The 17,411-nt window shown below is 39.6% G+C and overlaps 1 protein-coding gene across 1 annotated transcript in view; it reads right to left on the reverse strand.

Moving 5' to 3' along the window:
- The window catches only part of EIF2B3 (eukaryotic translation initiation factor 2B subunit gamma), a 100,153-nt gene that overhangs the window by 70,637 nt on the left and 12,105 nt on the right, over positions 1 to 17,411 (reverse strand). The window contains exons 4-5 of the mRNA XM_054833550.1: positions 8,887 to 9,046; positions 3,203 to 3,314 (exon numbers count right to left, since the gene is read on the reverse strand). Of these exons, the coding sequence (XP_054689525.1) occupies positions 3,203 to 3,314; positions 8,887 to 9,046 (272 nt within the window). The remainder of the gene's footprint in view (positions 1 to 3,202; positions 3,315 to 8,886; positions 9,047 to 17,411) is intronic.

Below are 17,411 nucleotides of genomic sequence, written 5' to 3' on the forward strand. Positions count from 1 at the left end.
TTCATGGTTTTTTATAAGCTCTCATTACCCAAACAGGGAACCATTTCCTTGAAAATGCTTTCCCCAGCAGCATTAGTCTCTCTAGGCACCACCAATAAATTTGTCTCCTGGCCCATCCTGATGCACACCTAGACATGCCTGGATGGATGTATCTGATACTGTTTTGCACTTGTTTACTGGAGGGAGGATGCTACCTGTGGGACTTGTCATCAGGGTGATTAACAGCCCGGGGGGGGGGGGGAAGGACAGTTTTAACAGCTGAATGGAAAGCTTTGCCAGATTTGCTCTGGCAAGCAAAGGAGCAAAATCCAGACTCCTTTCTGTGGTGTAATAAGGAGAGGCATTCTCAAAACCAAAAGGGCTATCCACAACTCACAAAACCCCAAAACAAATAAAAACAAATCTGGAAAAGAAAGCCTAACCAAACAGAGAGAGTATAACAAGTTACACCATGAACTTAGAAATCCTATTAAAATGTTTCATTCTTTAACACTTCTATTATTACAAAATGCCTGAGTCAAGACCAAATATATTTAATACTGAACAGGTACTCAGGAGATTGTGTGTTTTTCCCCTGTCCCTCCCCAGCAGCTGCTCTTTTATGGCAGGAAAGTGAAGAGCGTGAAATCCAATGATAGGAAGAAGGCAAAGGTCAGGAAAAAGGTTTTTCTTCAAGGATTTAAATTAGCGTTCTACAGCTTTGGATGTTTTGTCAACACAACTTTCCTCCTGTGAGGAGGGGAAGCCAAAGGTCCTTTGAACCATTTCTGTATGGGATCTAGATTTTTACCAGTAACAAGATTCCTGGCTTTAAAAGAAAGTTCGTCTTCCCTCTTCCCATTCCTTTCACCACTCCCTCTCTGTCCCTCCTTCCACTCCCATCCTTAAAAAGGGAGAGAAAAAAGAAAATAGAAAAGGATCTGAAGAGCAAAACAAGCAGAGAAGGAGTTCTAGAGTTCATATAACAAGACCACCATAGCCCTTCAAAGGGACCATTAAAAGCAAAACAAACAAAAGCAACACCCTTGAGATGTCTATTGTATTTTACAGAGGAACAAATGAGTGTACTGGAAATTCTCCCATCTTCCCACAAAGTCTGTTATTTCATCAAAACAAAGTCCAGAGATCAAGAAACGGCCAACATGGTAGCTGAAAGTCAGTCACTTCAAGTGATCCATGAAGAAAAACGAGATTGGGCTTGCTCTTTTTTTTTTTCCTCTTCTTGCTTTACTATGATGTATTAAAAAAAAAAAAAGACTTCAAAGATCGTTTTAAGCATCACTTTTGTTTCTCACATGAGAAAGTCAGGGTTTGAGCAGGTCTAGACAACACAGTGGTTAAAACATCATTAGCTGCCAACACTTTGTCTTCTGAGAGCTCCCATAGTTGTTGCTACCCTGGAATTGCCTCATTTGAAAATATTTTACAATTTCCATAAACTATTTTGCTTCCCTCAGAGCTGCTCCAAGATGGCAGCTGTAAAATGGAGAGAATGCATGAGCAGGATGCTCAAGAGCATCTTTTTCTTAATTTTTTTTTTCTTCTTTTTAACACTTAGCAGATCTTCCCTCTTTGTGCTTCTAGACTATCCTATCATCTGCGTGCTTCACTTGGACAGTGGTTAACAATACATTAGTTTTGATAGCTGTGCATATGGAAATGTAAGAAAGATAAGGAGACATACAGATTTTTTTTTTCCCATCTGTGTATCACCAACACTACATACCAAATCCCAAACAGTTATGCTCAAGAAGATCTGCTGAAGACAACGTATCTGAACAGGTGTTCCTGAAGGCAAAGTTTTGCCTACAGGATAAAGCCTGATTAATTTAGCTATAGGGTAACAGGAATGAGAATGCTCTGGTTAGATGAACCTGTAAAATCAGAGGTCAACTAAGATCACACATGTTACAGCAATTTCTAAGTCGTTATATCACAGCCACCCGCCAGTGCTAGGAGAAAGCTATAAAGACAAGCCTATCACTAACAGTAGATAAAATATTCCTCCCTAGCCCAAAATAAATCTATTGCTCTTTGTTTGCTCAAAACCACAGAATGCGAGAGGGCTGAATTTCCTACATTAGGCAGATCAGCTGCTGTGTATGTACAGAAGGCTTGCCTGCTGCTTGGTCCCTGCCACATCCAAGAAAAACCCAGGAGTGCGCCAGCGGGAACATGCTGGGACAGGCTCCTTCCATCATAGGAGTTAACACATGGCTCACTCTTGACCACCTTCCTTCTAGGGTAATCCTTAAACTCAGGCAGAAGAGGAGTCATCTTTCCACAGGCATACAGCACCTCCCTTGCATCTGGTAGTGGGATGTTCAAGGAAAGTTTACGCCTCACTGTGGCCCACAGCACACACCAGAGGCATTTTCACAGAAGAGATTACCTGGGAGCAGACCCCAGATGTCCGCATCCTTGACTTACAAGGTCCACATGGATGAATTCTTCAGCTCTCAGATGGCTGCCCCACAGGTGTCTAATCTCACATAGGTGAAAGTCTGACTGTCAGCCTGGGACAGACTACAAAGGCTGGGTCTGAAGGAGCCAGCAGAGCTTTCCACAGAAAGTGTCAGACAACGTGTGTCCGAGAAAACTAAACTTACCATACAGAAGAGCATAAAGAGCAACAAGCCATCCTTCATTCTTCTACTAATGGACATGAATTGTGCTGTGCGGGAAGCTCAGCTAGTCTGGCGTATTTAATAAATTCATCCAAGTCCCCAGTGCAGTTTAATGGTGCATATAACATGGATTCTCTGAAGAATCTTTTGGAGCCTGGAAACACAGCTGAAGTTTTGTGTCTCACATGCACAACAGTGTTGTGAAATCCTGAGAGCCTTTCTCAGATACTTTGTAAATCCATCTGGGACTAGTGAGGCTAGCATGTCATTTATGGACAAAAGTCTACCACTTCTGAATTTAATCTGTATCTGCACTATAGTGATATGGCTTCATTTCAAGGAGAGTTACCTTTTCACCAATCCTTTTCTTTCCCTGGAATTTTTCACAAAGGTATCAGACAAGCCTATCAACTTGTAATGATGTAATGAATAATAGAACACTGCTCCTTGAATATTGCAAAAGCTCTTTTCCTCTCCCCTTCTCATCCTACTTTGTCTTTAACCATCACTCCTAGTCCACAGTTATTTTCCCCCATCCCAAGTTCAGTTTCTATCACAAGGACTCATAAGCTTACTTCTGAAGGATGGATCTTTTAATGACAACTTCTTCATCCAAGTCAGCTTCATTAGCCATGAAGAGCAATCTTTTTCCTGTGTCATCCACTCCAATGAAGTCGCGCTGCTCCACTGAAGTAGAAAATGAAACACAATCATTATATCACCCTGTCTTAATACAGGCTGGAAAGACAAATGGGACCACCAACCATCCCCAAAATATGAAATACTAGGTTTCCGACTAACCCAGCTAATCAATGAATTTGCAAAAGTTATCCACAATATTTATGAACTTATTTTAGCTGATATCTATCATGACATTCAAAACACTGGCCCAGCAAGCTTTTTGCATCCTTTTTATGAAGATGCCAACTACAAATCCTGACATGCAACACTCCATCTTGAGCTGTACTTTCCTTCTCTTTTTTTTTTTTTTTAAATAAAAAAACCCCAACCCTGCTACCTGAATTTACACAACAAACCCAAGGCAAGCAGAGTTTTCTTTAAAATCCAACTGCTTCTTCCTCATTATAAATCACTCTACATTAAAATTTGGTGGCCTGGAGAGGATTATTGTTTCAGTTATGTCTTAACTACTTTGCAACTGTTCTCCTATTTCATATAAATATTGATAGCAATAGAAAACCTAAGTCACAAACAAATACATGTAAAAGTATAGAATCTAAGATTTCCACCATTGATGTTTCTGGGTGGGTTAACTTGGTTTAAATATCTACTTATAAAACTGCCAACCAACAGAATACCTAATAGTCACATATATTATTGTGGCAGTTCTCATCTCTTGCAATCAGTGACTGTGCATCAACAGTGACTTTGATCTACTGAAATGTAAAGTATTTATTTTTTAAAAGCTTTCCACAACATCTAAATACAGTGGTGGCAGCTTAATCTAACTTGTACTTTGTAGCATGTTCCATCACTCTGGTGGCAACCATACACTGATCTTTACAGGAACACAGGCTGTACAAGAATGCCATGGTACAGTTCTAACAAAAAGCCTCTTTTCTCCTGCTAAATACTATTATTTTGGGCCAAACTGGCAAATATTCAATCTCTTAAGTTCTAAGCCTTTAACCACATTGGAGTAACAGCATGCTCTATAAGTAGTTAATTCTCTAAGATCTTTTCTCAGCCAAACTATTTTTAACCCTATTTTCCCCAGTTCAGCCCCATTCCTTACTTTCCTTTTACCTGTTCCTTCAGCGTTACCATAGCAATAACCACTATCAAAATAGAGTCAAATCTATGCAGCTGTTGAAAGTCTCCTACTGGCAGCCTTTGATCCAAGTGATCAAGCGTACCCTCTTCAGAAATCCCCCTACCCCTTTCTCAGGTATTAATCATACAGCAAAGAAGTACAAAAATAGGCCCGAACATGTAACACTATGACAAATTAAGTACAATTAGGATAAAGCTCTCTTGCTGTAAAAACTCAGAAATAAATCTTGAAAGCAGTGCTGATCCTCATGCTAGGGAAAGAGGAAGTTTGAGAGTAGGGGCTAACCAACCATCACCACTGTCACCCAACTGGGGCCTCCTGACAGCCTAGAAACACAACAGTGACTGATTTTCCTCTGTCGAGGTACTAACACTTCTCTCAAAGTTCAGGTTGTGGCTGCCCACCTCCTGACCATTCCTACACTAATGTAACATATTATGCTGCCATAGCAAAGCTCTATGCAATAATAGAAAGGAAAAAGAAAACTTGTTGAAAACAGGACCAGGTACATGACTGCCACCAAACCAGTTTCTCTTGCTTGCATGGATAGGTCAGAAACAGACAGCGAAACCATGTGAGCGCTGGTTTTTTTTGTAGCAGATAGCAGGTCAAGTTTTTCCCTGTATGCTAACAATAAATAGCATTACTTTCGTAATTTAAAAAAAATAAAACTTATTACTAAAATCAATTACCCAGAGAAACCAGTATGCTGTTTCAAATCACACTGGCATTACTTAGTGCGGAAAAAAATAAATGGAAGAACAAATACATATCTAGTTTACAAAATCCCTGCAAGGGAAGTGTGAGAAAAATGTTAAAGCTGCAGTGATGGTAAATAAAAAAAAATCATTTAAAGTATAAAAATGGAATGCAGGATGTGTCTTCCCTCTGCACGATAGATAAATAAAGATTTGACATAACTATTGTAATTTCTTAATCACCTTAGAAATTAGATCTCCATCAATTTTGACAGCTTTAATGACCTAAAGAAATCATGACATCACAAGAGAATGGAAGTTGAGTAATTCAGTGATGAGAAAAAATAGTTTTCAGTCAGATTTTCTAAAATGCTTTTTAATCAAACATAATTAATTGACACTTGGGAAAAAGACACCTTTGTTAAAGATTTAGTATCCCCACCCTTTCAGTTAAAGGGAGAGAATTCACACTATGCAGCCTGCAAGACCACCAAGAGGTCTTCTGGCAAACACAGGGAATACCAGTGATGACATGCCTGCTGCTTTCAAGACAAGAAAAACAAGCAGGAAAGTCACCATCCCCATCTTTTCTGCCTTTTTTATACACAGAAAGGTTCAGACACTCTTTTCCACCCAATGCCTTGCAGGTCATCTTTAAGCAGATGGCTCCATTCTGGGTGTTTGAATTCCTGATGCTCTCTGTTTATTTGGGTTACTACCAGTCACTAACACTCTGCTATTTTTTTTTTAATTGCCATGCCTCAATTAAAAAAGCCAATGAGATTATCATCATCAATATATGATCCCCGAAGTATAAAAGCCAATAAACTTCACCTTTTAACTTGCAGCTGAGTTATATCAAGCATTTCAGGAAATCATCAGTATGAACTTATAGCTGTAACACTGCAATTCATGCTAATTTGAAAAAAAACATTCCTTATATCACAGTTCTTGAATGTTTAGCAATGACTTTGTATTGGATTACATGGTATATGAGAGATAAAAGCCTTGTTGGTCCTTCTCCAAAAATTAATGAATTAGTAGGAACAGTGAAACAATACAGAAAGGTGCAAGTATATCTAGTGGCTCATCAGGATTAAGGATGTATTTCCTAATACTAACACTTGAACAGTACAAGTATATAGAAACATGTACGTGTCATGATTTAGAGAAGGAGCTAATAGTGTCATGTACTACAAAAAGCTGCCTGACACATTCCACGTTAATATCTTGTCTTCAGTTGCTTATAAGCTTCACCAAATTTTAACTGTTTGGGACAAAATTGCCAACGCCATGTGCCTGCCTTAAGAGGAACGTTTGGAAAACTTCAGTGAAAACAGTTCAGCTGCTTCCATGGCTAAAGAAATTTTAGAAAAGTGTTTAGCCTCAGCTTAAACAGTTAGGCAGCCCTTCCCTTTAAAAGCTCTGGAATTCCAGTTCTTCAGAGAAGCAGCATGACATTCAGTAAGCGCTGCTGATCCATTTATCAGGAGTGTACTTTTTGCCATCTGACTCCATTATAAATCTTTGAAAAACTGCAGTTTCACATACTCTTTTCATGGCTTCTATTTTTGCTGAAAAAAATTCTGCAAATTTTATTCTTAAGGAAAGGTTGTTTCAATTCCCCAGCTCCTAGAACTGATCAAATAGCAGGTATCGTCAGGTGGTACAAGCAAACCACATGAGCCATGAGGCTCCGCAGCCATGCTGTGATGGCTGCTCCAGGGAAAAGAGCTTGATCTGTTGTGGTTTTGCAACTTTTTTTTTTTTTTTACAGGGAAATAAAACTTATAAGCTCACAAGGGTGAGGGGAAAGAAAAGCATAAAAACAAGAACTCTGCAAGATGGGCTGGAAGGGAGAGAAAGTAGTCCCTGAAAACTGGTGGAAATTGGGACTGTCTGTGAAAAGACACTGGACCTCAGAGACAGGAATCAGAAGAGAAGGAAAAAGATGACTATGGGCAGATAAATGAAACAGGTCAAAATGAGAAGTCAGAAGTAGGACAGGGGATGGGACTGGTAGTGAAAGAAAAGAGTAATACATGAGAAAGAGAAGCTGGACTCTTCACAAGGATCCTTGAAGGAGGAGACTAAGCAAAGAGAACAAGAATGGAGGCTGGTGGTAGCAAGAAGTCAGCATGGGAAAAGAGATAGGGATGAGCTAGGACAAAGGTGACAGCAATGGGGTGCATTCAGTCAAGTAGGAATGAGAGGCAGGAGGGTCCAGTGCTCCCTAAAATGTACTGTCCCCCTCCAGAGCCTGGAGAAGAACCCAAAATTCCTCAGTCTCGGCACTCCTCTGCTTTTAGCAAATGACTGAAAAAAGTTTGGTATGGTACAAATCTCATTCGATGCAGTTCATAGAAAACAACTTACTAGAGCTATGCATGACAGCTCGAGCAGCTTTGAGTGGGAGAGCTTAGCATCCAGCCCCACAGAAAGACACCGTGGATATCAAAACACTTCCACAGGAATTTTAATGTTTTCAAGTTCGGTCTTTTACAGATCTGAGAAATCATACACAAATTTTAACAAGTGATGTAGGAAGAATAATGCCACAAAAATCAAGCACACAGACATTGAAAACCAAGCAAATTAAGAATGCATGTGCAACCTGATGTGTTTACATTTACGAAGAGTCTTCAGATGATCTTGTTTATCCTCACAGACCTCCTCACTCCAACCCTGCCTGCTCAGAGCTCACATACTGGGCAGCTCTGTAATGTTTAACCATAGACCCATTAGTTTATAACTCCTGAATGCTCAACTCTGTGGCTGTGCTAGTGTTCTTGATGATGTTTTATGTTCCATTATCACTTAGATTCCCTTTTCAAAAATGGGGTGGGGGGAAGTTAGAGTTGTTTCAGAGTCCAAGTCCTAAATGCTTTCAGCTCTACTATCCTTACACCAGAAAATCCTTTCATGCAGAGTCTAAGCAGCTTTTAAAAAACACATTTCTTCCACTTTCAGACACACATAGTCCAACTGCCAACTTGCATTTCACTCCTCTCAAACAGTTTGAAGCTACGCTTTCTTATTCGTATTACTGCAACGTGTCTGAGCTTTTAATCATGGACCGGGACTCACTAAGCTGGCAATAATCAAGTCTCGGCAATTTAACAGATACCATTAAAAGAAAGTGAGAGGTATGGTATGGGAACAACTGTATGGTATTTAGTACTTTTAGCATGTAAGTGGGGATAATAGCCCTGCTCTGCCTTACAGCAGTGTTACATTAAAGATTACAAGGCACCAACTAAGATATTATGGTAAGAGGGACAAGATAAGCATCTAACCAAGTCCTTGAAATCAGTAGGAGTTTTGCCTAGCAAAAGGCTCCTGGATGTGATCTCAGAAGAGTAATTCAGTACATACTGAGGGGAGAATTTCTAGAAGTATGTTACCCATCTGCGCTGGTCCCTACAGTCAATGCTAAAATTCCCAGCTATAATCTGGCTGATGCTTAGCACTCTTGAAAAACCTAACGGTTTTAATGTTCATATGTAACAAAAATTTAGGGTTTGATCCAAAACTCACTGAAGTCACCTGGAGCTTTTCCCTTAACTCTTGTGAGCTTTGGATCAGAGCCTGCAAGATTACATGAGTCTAATACTTAATTCTGAGCTGGAAAAAAACAAGTCACACCCCAACCAGGATATCTGTATGGTTTTTATTTCTTTTGCTCTGGGATTGATAACTAAACATATACATACATGCCAGTGGTTTCTCTATCATTTATTAATAAATATAAGTATTATCTACATACCTGGCTTTTTTTTCCCTTTCTGTCCTGGTACTGCTTCTGTGGGTTCATGAGTTTTCTTCATCAACATGGAGAGAGTAGCATCATGTGTCCGAAAGAGATCCACAACTTTATATAAATCAACATCTGTGATCAGATCGCAGCTTAACACCAAGACATCAGTCTGTCAAAGAAGAAAAAAACCAACAAACCCTTCAGAGATACAGATGACCACATATGGATTAGCATTTGAGGACTCAACAACAAATACACTCATAACATTCCCCCCCACTTTTTTTTTTTTTTTTTTTTTTTTTTAATTTAAAAAACACAACGTCTGCCATACTCTGCCAAAAGTAGTTACTGGTTGTTACCAGTTCACTTTTCTCAAGTCCTGCTGTTACTGAATTAGTTATTTGGTTAAGGGTTATCCAGCTCTGGACCATAAAGAATATGTAACCATCTAAACTGCCATTATCTGCTCCTATGGGAAGGAACCTGGACACAGAAGCCATGACTTTCAAGACTGCCATGAAATTCTGCAGTATTTACAACAGCTACTTTTAGTTATATAATGATGTAGAAAAGAAATCTTTCTGAAGAAATCTTTTTAGCTGACTTTGCATCTGGCTACAAACCACTGGAAAAAATATTTAAACTATGTTATTTTATCGGGGGAAAAAAACCCAAAGACTATCTAGGATGTGATTTACTCAGTAATTGCACTGCAATGGTGGGTTCAGTTTAGAAATACATTTCCTAAAACCAGCAATACCCCATATGAAAAAAAAAAGAGGAAGTTAGGTCCTATTTAATAACAGGCTTGTATTTAATTTTGATCTCAAAGGATTCCAAAGTGCCTTACAAAGTATTTAAGAGAACTGCTGCATATATCACAGAAACATTGTCACATATTGAGTGAGATGTAGCAGCTTCATTAAACATGCAGACTATCAATATACTCTGGCTAAAAACTCTTACTTAGAAACAATTTTCTGTATTTCACGTGGGTTGTGGAATATACTGCCAAAAATCTACTAGTTCGGCAATTATCTTCATTTAAACTAATCCTAACGTAATATTTGTGCAGCATGGCCTAAAGAAAAGTAGCAAGTTTCCACTTTATTTTCTGTTAATGATCAACCTTCTAAACATGTCTCAAGAAGATAGTGTTTCCTTCTTGACATCTACCATTTTCACTTTCTCTGCTACCATTTGCTAAGGTAAGCCTCCCTGCAGAGCATGACATGGCTTCCTAGTTTTGCCTTTTTAAAAGACATCACTTCATAAGAAGGGCACCAGAAAATACCTGGTAAAACCTGAGTTGCTTAACTCATGGAGGATCAGTAATTCTACTTTTACTTTTGAACACTACCTTGGTTCAAAGCAAACTAGCTCAGCCTTGACCTTTTATTACAGAAAGGTTTATTATAGAAAGGTTTGTTTTATAGACTTTATCTAATACTAGGAGATTCCACATTGAGGTGAGTCTGTTATTTACATTATTTGACAGGTTCTCCTACAAACGCTAGGCAGTTTCATGTGTTTACCAATAAGTCATTGGAATTCATCATGTCACAAACTGTTAGAGTTGCTGATTTGGCATGCTATGCAAAAGGTCAAGCTCTTCAATTTTCATTTGATTTCTCCCCACTTTACTGAGAAACACCTGGCTGCTTTACAGGCAGGAACAATGTGCAGGTTGAGAATTTTACACTTTCAAAATCTGACCTGCATCTCCCCTTTTAACATATTTTCAAAATGTGTATTTTATACTACGGTTTTGCCCAGAAGTGCTTTAATTATCACTTCTCTAAAACAAACAACATGCACATATTGGAAAAAAAACCAAAAAACATCCCAACTCAAACCACTAAAGCAAGCTGCCTAGCACTCTGGAGCAGCCCTGCTCCAACATTCTGGTATGTACAAAGAAAGAAAGAAAAAAATTCAACTTGGTATGGAAGTAAATCTCCCACTTCATAACTGTAAATAGTGAAGAAACACATATTAAATACCCTTGAAAATCCTGCAAAATTTTCAGATATTCTGTTTTTACAAGAGCATAAATGAGTTACAGTATTTGCACAAAAGGCCAAAAGGTATCCAAGACCCATATAAATAGACCTGCACTTTTCAAACTCAGTTTGTAGAGGGAAGAGATCTCCGGCTTCAAATCTAAATGCATTCACTCCAGTGGTGAAAATAAGAAATAATAATAAAGAGAGAGACCGACCGACCAATGGACTTATCCTAAAGAACAAGTATCTGGACTTGTAAAACAAACATTGTAATTATTTCACATTTTATTAAATGCTTTAATCTGTCAATATAGCAAAAACCCAACAAGTATTTCATAGTTGTGAACAGGCTCCTGGGTTTTTTCTCCCCACTATAGGACAAGCTTTTTGCAAAAACTGAATGCAAGACCCCTGAGGAGCATACGGGAACAGAACCACCAAATGTCTGGTTGCCATCTGTTCTACCCATTTACTCTCCCAATATGTAAATAAACGTCAGTGAGCGCAGGGACCAGTGAAACACACAGTTGCTCTGTAAAGCCCACATTTCTGCCTCTCCTCCTGATGAGCAGAGCAGTGGCCTCAGAAGCACGCTGAGAATACACCATGAAAGGCTCTTTTGGGACTTGACAGCCTCCCCTTTGAAACACCACCCCCCTCATAAATAAAGCCCTCACTGTCTAATGGATGCACTTTTTCTTCCAGTGTACAACTCCTGAACGAATAAACTAATGGCTGAATGAAAAAATAAACTATCCTAGAACCCCAGCAGAAGTGTGTGTTTTTCTTTACGTTTTTAGGGTGGGTGTAGAAGAAAGAAAATAAATGGTAGAGCTTGTGGGTTTTTTACATATATACATGCCAAATAAATACAGTGCACCTTTCCCAATGAGCCACTGATACAAAGAAGAGAAGTACTTACTACATGCACTCATGTGCTAACAAGGGATATGTGAACATACTTGACTTCATGAATTATGCAAACACCTAAATACACACACACACATACATTTCTTAATGAAATACATGTAACAATGATTACATCAACCCCAAACTATTATACAAACAGATGATAAGAATCAACACGAACTGATTAAAAAATCCCAGCAAGCACACACCCCAAGCAGAACCACTGCAAAGGAAGAAAAATGCATACAGAAATGCACTCTTAACACCCATTACAACCACAGGAAGGACAAGGCAAGGGTCTTGACTCAAGAAGGACCATCTAATGAATGGGGCATGAAACAAATGCTTGGAATTTATGGCATTTTCCTGCTCTGCCAATCTTGGTAAGTGCCATTTTGTTTACTATTTTTCTGACACAGAGGAGCCCTCGTCACAGGCCGGAACTACCACAGAAGCTGCTGTACAGACCAGGTGAAAATACCATCAAGCATAATAAAAAAGAACAGCAAATGACTTTGGGTTGGGGAACACAAGAAAACACTGTAGTGCTACTCAGGTATAGGGACAGCAGCCTAGCTTGCTGGCAGCACAGCTCACGTTTTGTGAGCATCACAAGAGCCACAGAAGAGACAAGGAGAATATGACACTGCTTGGAAGAGTCACTTGGGCCTCAGTAATCCCATTTAACCTCAGATTTGCAATTTACACACTCAAGTTCAGAATTTAGACTCAGCTGCTGATCAGTGGAAAAAAACAAGGTCCTGCAGAGATCATCCCACCTATATGATCTGAGTTTCAAGATGTTTCTCTGTCCCTACTGACCATGGATGGAGCCCTGGGCTTCCAGTCTAGCCATCAATGAACACAGAGTGCTCAGTAAAGTCAAGTACAGAAACACACCACTTAAGGCCTCCAGTTCTCCACTCTCCCTTTCTAACACTGGCTAACAGCAAGCACTTCACCATCGAACATTTCCAAACTGTGAAATGCTCAGATACCATGAGATAACTTACATACTCAATCTGGATAAATACAACACTAACATAAAACATCAGGAGATTTATACAAAATAGAGGGGGGAAAAAAACCCAACAGCAAAGAAAAAAAAAAACCTCAAGCCCAATATGTCAACAATTATATTAAACCCAGCACAGTATGGAAAATCTACACAAAAACAAGACCAAAAAGCAGAATGTTTCAAGAACTCAGTTCAAGACAACCGATTTAAAAATAGAAAACATGTTTTCAATGGAACTAATTCATACCACAGATCAAAAGATGGATGCAATTATATGGTGTAATATACCAGCATAAATAAAAAGCCTTGGACTTTCTCACACCCTGCATACAAAGGCAATGCTAAAAACTTTTATATTCAACAATAATTCCTGGTCCCTTCTGTTCAAAAAGGAGATATCAAGGTTACCACAGATAGCTGGCAGCAATGATGAATTTTTAGTGGTATTCACTGTGCTTTTTCTATCAAGTATAGACAAGGGCAGGACCTCATACCCTAAACTGCTGATGGCCTTAAAAACTGCAGACTAGAAAATGAGAAAACATGTGTTCCAAGGAAATCTCTAATTTGAACAAAATCAGCCTCAAGAGAAAGAGGAAAACAAATGTCAGATTGCATTATAAACAGAAAAGAAGCAAAATATCCACGAGCAGTAAAACCAGTTCCTTGACAAAACACTGACATTAAATGCTAAAAGTTTCCAATTGCACAGTATTACAGCTGAGACGTTGACAGGAAAAGAAAAAAATCAAGAGATTAGATAACTTAGGCTGAACGTAGGAACAGAGTCTAACACATGCACAAACAGAGAACTTTGCATCACTTCCTGCGGTGTCACCATACAACAGGGGAGAGAAGAACAAGTTATAATTACTGCTGGAATTAAGACTCAGTTTTATACACAATAGCCTGGAACTTCACCCACATGTTGCATTAACAGTGGGGTTTGTGTGTAATGCTTTTATTATTCTAAAGAGTGGAAGGGAAAGAACAGTTTGGCTGTGGGCAAGCATTTTGATTGCTTGTTAGCGTGCTCCCGGCAAAGCCAGAGATACCTCCTAGCAATTGCATTACTCACCACTCTTCAGATCAGAAGCTTACATCCAAGGCTTTAGAGAATCCCTTTTTATCTCAGTCACCATTAAGAGTCCTCCAATTTCCACACCTGTGACCTCTTTGAAGCTTTATGGCTGTTGCTGTAACTGGAGCAGGGAACCTCATTTATTTTTTGATGTCTGTAAGATCTTGTTGGCTACCAACTGAAATGGCTGCCTTTGGCTGGGAATTCCCACTCTGCTTTTGTAATGTCTTTAATAGCAAGATTCAGAAGAAAATCATGATTTAGTACTTTGGTAGCAGACATGAAGCATTTACCTACTACGCACTCACCCTGCAGCAGCAAGGTTGCTGTAGACCAGCACCTTCATAACTCTTGTGAGGATAGAGGGCAGTGGAAGCACAGGATGGCCCTCAATCTCAAATCCAACAGCAACCTCGCCTCATTAAAAGATGGAAGAAACTTTTTTTTCTTGAAAGACAGTGTGTAACATGAAAGAGGGTTTGTTGGTTTTGGGGGGGGTTTTGGTTTGGGTTTTTTTTTTTTTAAAAAATACAGAAAAGTCTAATGCAGGAGCCAAGGGAGTCTCTTCTAATTTCTTGGATGGCCCTGAATTCATCAGGTGAGGATATCTTAAGGCAATGTGAATGCCTTCACATACGTAACCTGTCAGCATCACTGTTTATCTGCTCAAAGAAAGATGCCAGAAGCTGGGGAGGAGACTTAACCCCGGACCCATCATATGGCTCATCCTATGCGTTGTATCAGATGGGATCATACAATGAAAACACCATTTTAGGTTATCTTTGTATCTCAAGAGCTACCATCCAAAATCAATATTTTTGAATTTACATACATATAAGCTAGGAACAGGAAAGATATTCAAGCCTGGGAGGCATCCTGTCTCCTCCCAGGAGGAAGTCTCATTACCTATTGCCTAAACTGACACAAGGGGTGGAAAAGGGTAATTTACAGTTATCAGCAACCAAAAGCAGTTTAGAGATGAACACAAGTTCATAAGCTTATTAATATCAATGTCCTGCTTTGAAAACATTATTATGACACTTACTGAACTGTAAAACTTCCGGTCTGGAACATAAGCTTTGCAACCCACCTTTTCCTCCGGCTCTGACCAATGCAGTTTTGTCCTACTTACACAGTACTCCAAAAAATCATTTTTCCAGCTTCTTCCTCCAACCACATCACCCTTCTTCACTGGTTCCATTTTCCATCACATTAAGCACAAGTTGTTTACCCTCCTTTTAATAGCCTATCCTTTCCACTCGTCATGCACTTACCAAATCTACTTCTGCATTACATCAATAAAGGATGCCCTTTACCTATTTGCATCTTCTAAAGGACATGGGTTGAGGCTCTGTTCTCTTTTTTTTTTTTTTTTAATAAAAGAAACCTGCTACCCTTACACTTACAGACAACTGACAATTATCAGGCTATCAGTACTCTGGAGCACCAGTCTGATACACTGACACATATTATCCTGTCTTGTTAGGCCCTCTCATTTGTCTGAGGTCAGGAGTCATTCCCTGGCTTTATGTCCAGATCCTAAGCATGCCACAGAAGAGACTGTTTTTCTCCCCCATCTAAAGGCATCCAGAAAGTGTGCACTGTCACTCACGAGAACCATGTGTGCTAGAGCTCAGGGGAGCACCCCATGTGTACTAGAGCTCAGGAGAGCACCCCATAACCCGGGCCCTGAATTCACCAGTTCACGGAGGGTGAACCTGGCAGGCTGAATGCACTGCACATACAGATTCCTTCTTCTGGATTTCTCCTGCCTATGAAACGAATGGCGCTTTCCTTGTCACTCCTATTCCTGGAAGGCAGGTTTCCAGGACTACCCGGACAGCAGCACTACCAGACCTGCTGCGCAGCTGATCTTGGACTCTGCCTCACATGAACAGAAAGGAGAACGCCGCAGTCGGGCTCCAATCTCAACAGCAGTGGCGCAGCAGGCTTGCTGCCAAAGCCCAGAGCTCAAGTCCAGGCTTAACACTTAATGTAAGCAGAGCCTTAGGCAGTCAGGTGCTGTAGTCATACAAATAATAATAATAAAAAGTAGTCCTAATGGAGCTCAACCGGCTCAACTTATTGAAGAGAAAGAAGGCCTTTGCCCACAGCCCGCAATTACCAAAACAGCAGAAGATCTCTCAGCAGCACAACAAAAAGCAGGTATGACTGGATTCAGTGGATAGAAATATGTGTTCAACGTAGAAATAAAAGGCAAAGTGTTTTAAGAGGGAGAATAAATATCATCTGGAATAAAACAGCAAAGGATACAATAGACTCTTCATCTACTAGAACATATGAATAAAGACTTGCTATCTTTCAAAAACACATTCACTAAGTCATACATAAGTTTTGGGGCTAACAGTCCTAATTACTGTGTGCAAATTCCCTTACAGCTTAGAGGATCATAATGGTTCCTTGTGGTCTCAAACAAAACTATAAATGAAAACCAAGACATATACAGCATGTGTCCTCAGGAATCGTTCTGCCATCCCGCAGCAAGTATCAGCATGATCTTAAATTAAAACAAAGACCCAAAAAACCCAACCCCAACAACAACGAAAAACAAACCCCCCAAAAACCCAAATAGGTGTGAAACTCCTTCCAAGATCAACCCAAGTCATTATACAAAACCCAGTTTCAACTCTGCTCCAACAGAAAACCCAAATACTAATCTGCTCTGCAAAGCACAGGCTCAACTAAACCAGCCACCGTGAAGCACAGCTCGATGGCATTGCCACTTCATATGAGCCTGCACTGAACTGAGTGTACACACCATGAAACCTGGTTAGATTTGTTCAAGTTTGTTTGGGTTTTTTTTCCCCCTGTACAAACAACTCACACTATGTTACATAAAAGTACTATTTTGAAACAGATTCCTACACTATCCTCCATGCAATACTATTTTCTCCTCTAGTACCTCTCAATTTTTTCTAGTGATATTTGGTCTGCAGCAACTGGTGGTGTAAGAAACATGTTACGAAAACTTCAAGACCTCCACTGCTTTTTCCAGCACCATTAGTCTGCATCCAGAATTGTCACCATCTTCTCAAAGGAGCTAACAGAATTTATACTACAGAAGAATACCTAAATTTGCTTCAAGAAAATCTGAATACACCATTTTTCCCCCCTTTTCAGCACAAAACTGACAAAAAAGAAAAGCTTTATAACTAGGTGGGTTTCCCAGTTAACATAACATGACAAAAATGCAAAATTAAATTCCAGGCATCCTGCAAGTCCAATGATCCTCACCATGGCTTTTACCAAATTTAACAGTGACAGAAAACCAGTGCTGAGCAAAGTATAGCCTGTGCTGTTCACAGCACTGCCTTCCTATTATCAATGTTACACTACTGTACCAGGCTGCAAGAACAGACACAGGGAAAAACCCTCTCTGGCACAGTAACTCCATGGGTTGATATTTGGCATCTACTCCCTCGCACGTTCCCCAATAACTGGAACTATGTACTTAGGTTAACGCATGCAATTGTGTTTGATCTAAACAATTGCATTTTCT

Source organism: Grus americana, chromosome 8 (genome assembly GCF_028858705.1).
Source record: "Grus americana isolate bGruAme1 chromosome 8, bGruAme1.mat, whole genome shotgun sequence".
Lineage (NCBI taxonomy): Eukaryota > Metazoa > Chordata > Aves > Gruiformes > Gruidae > Grus > Grus americana.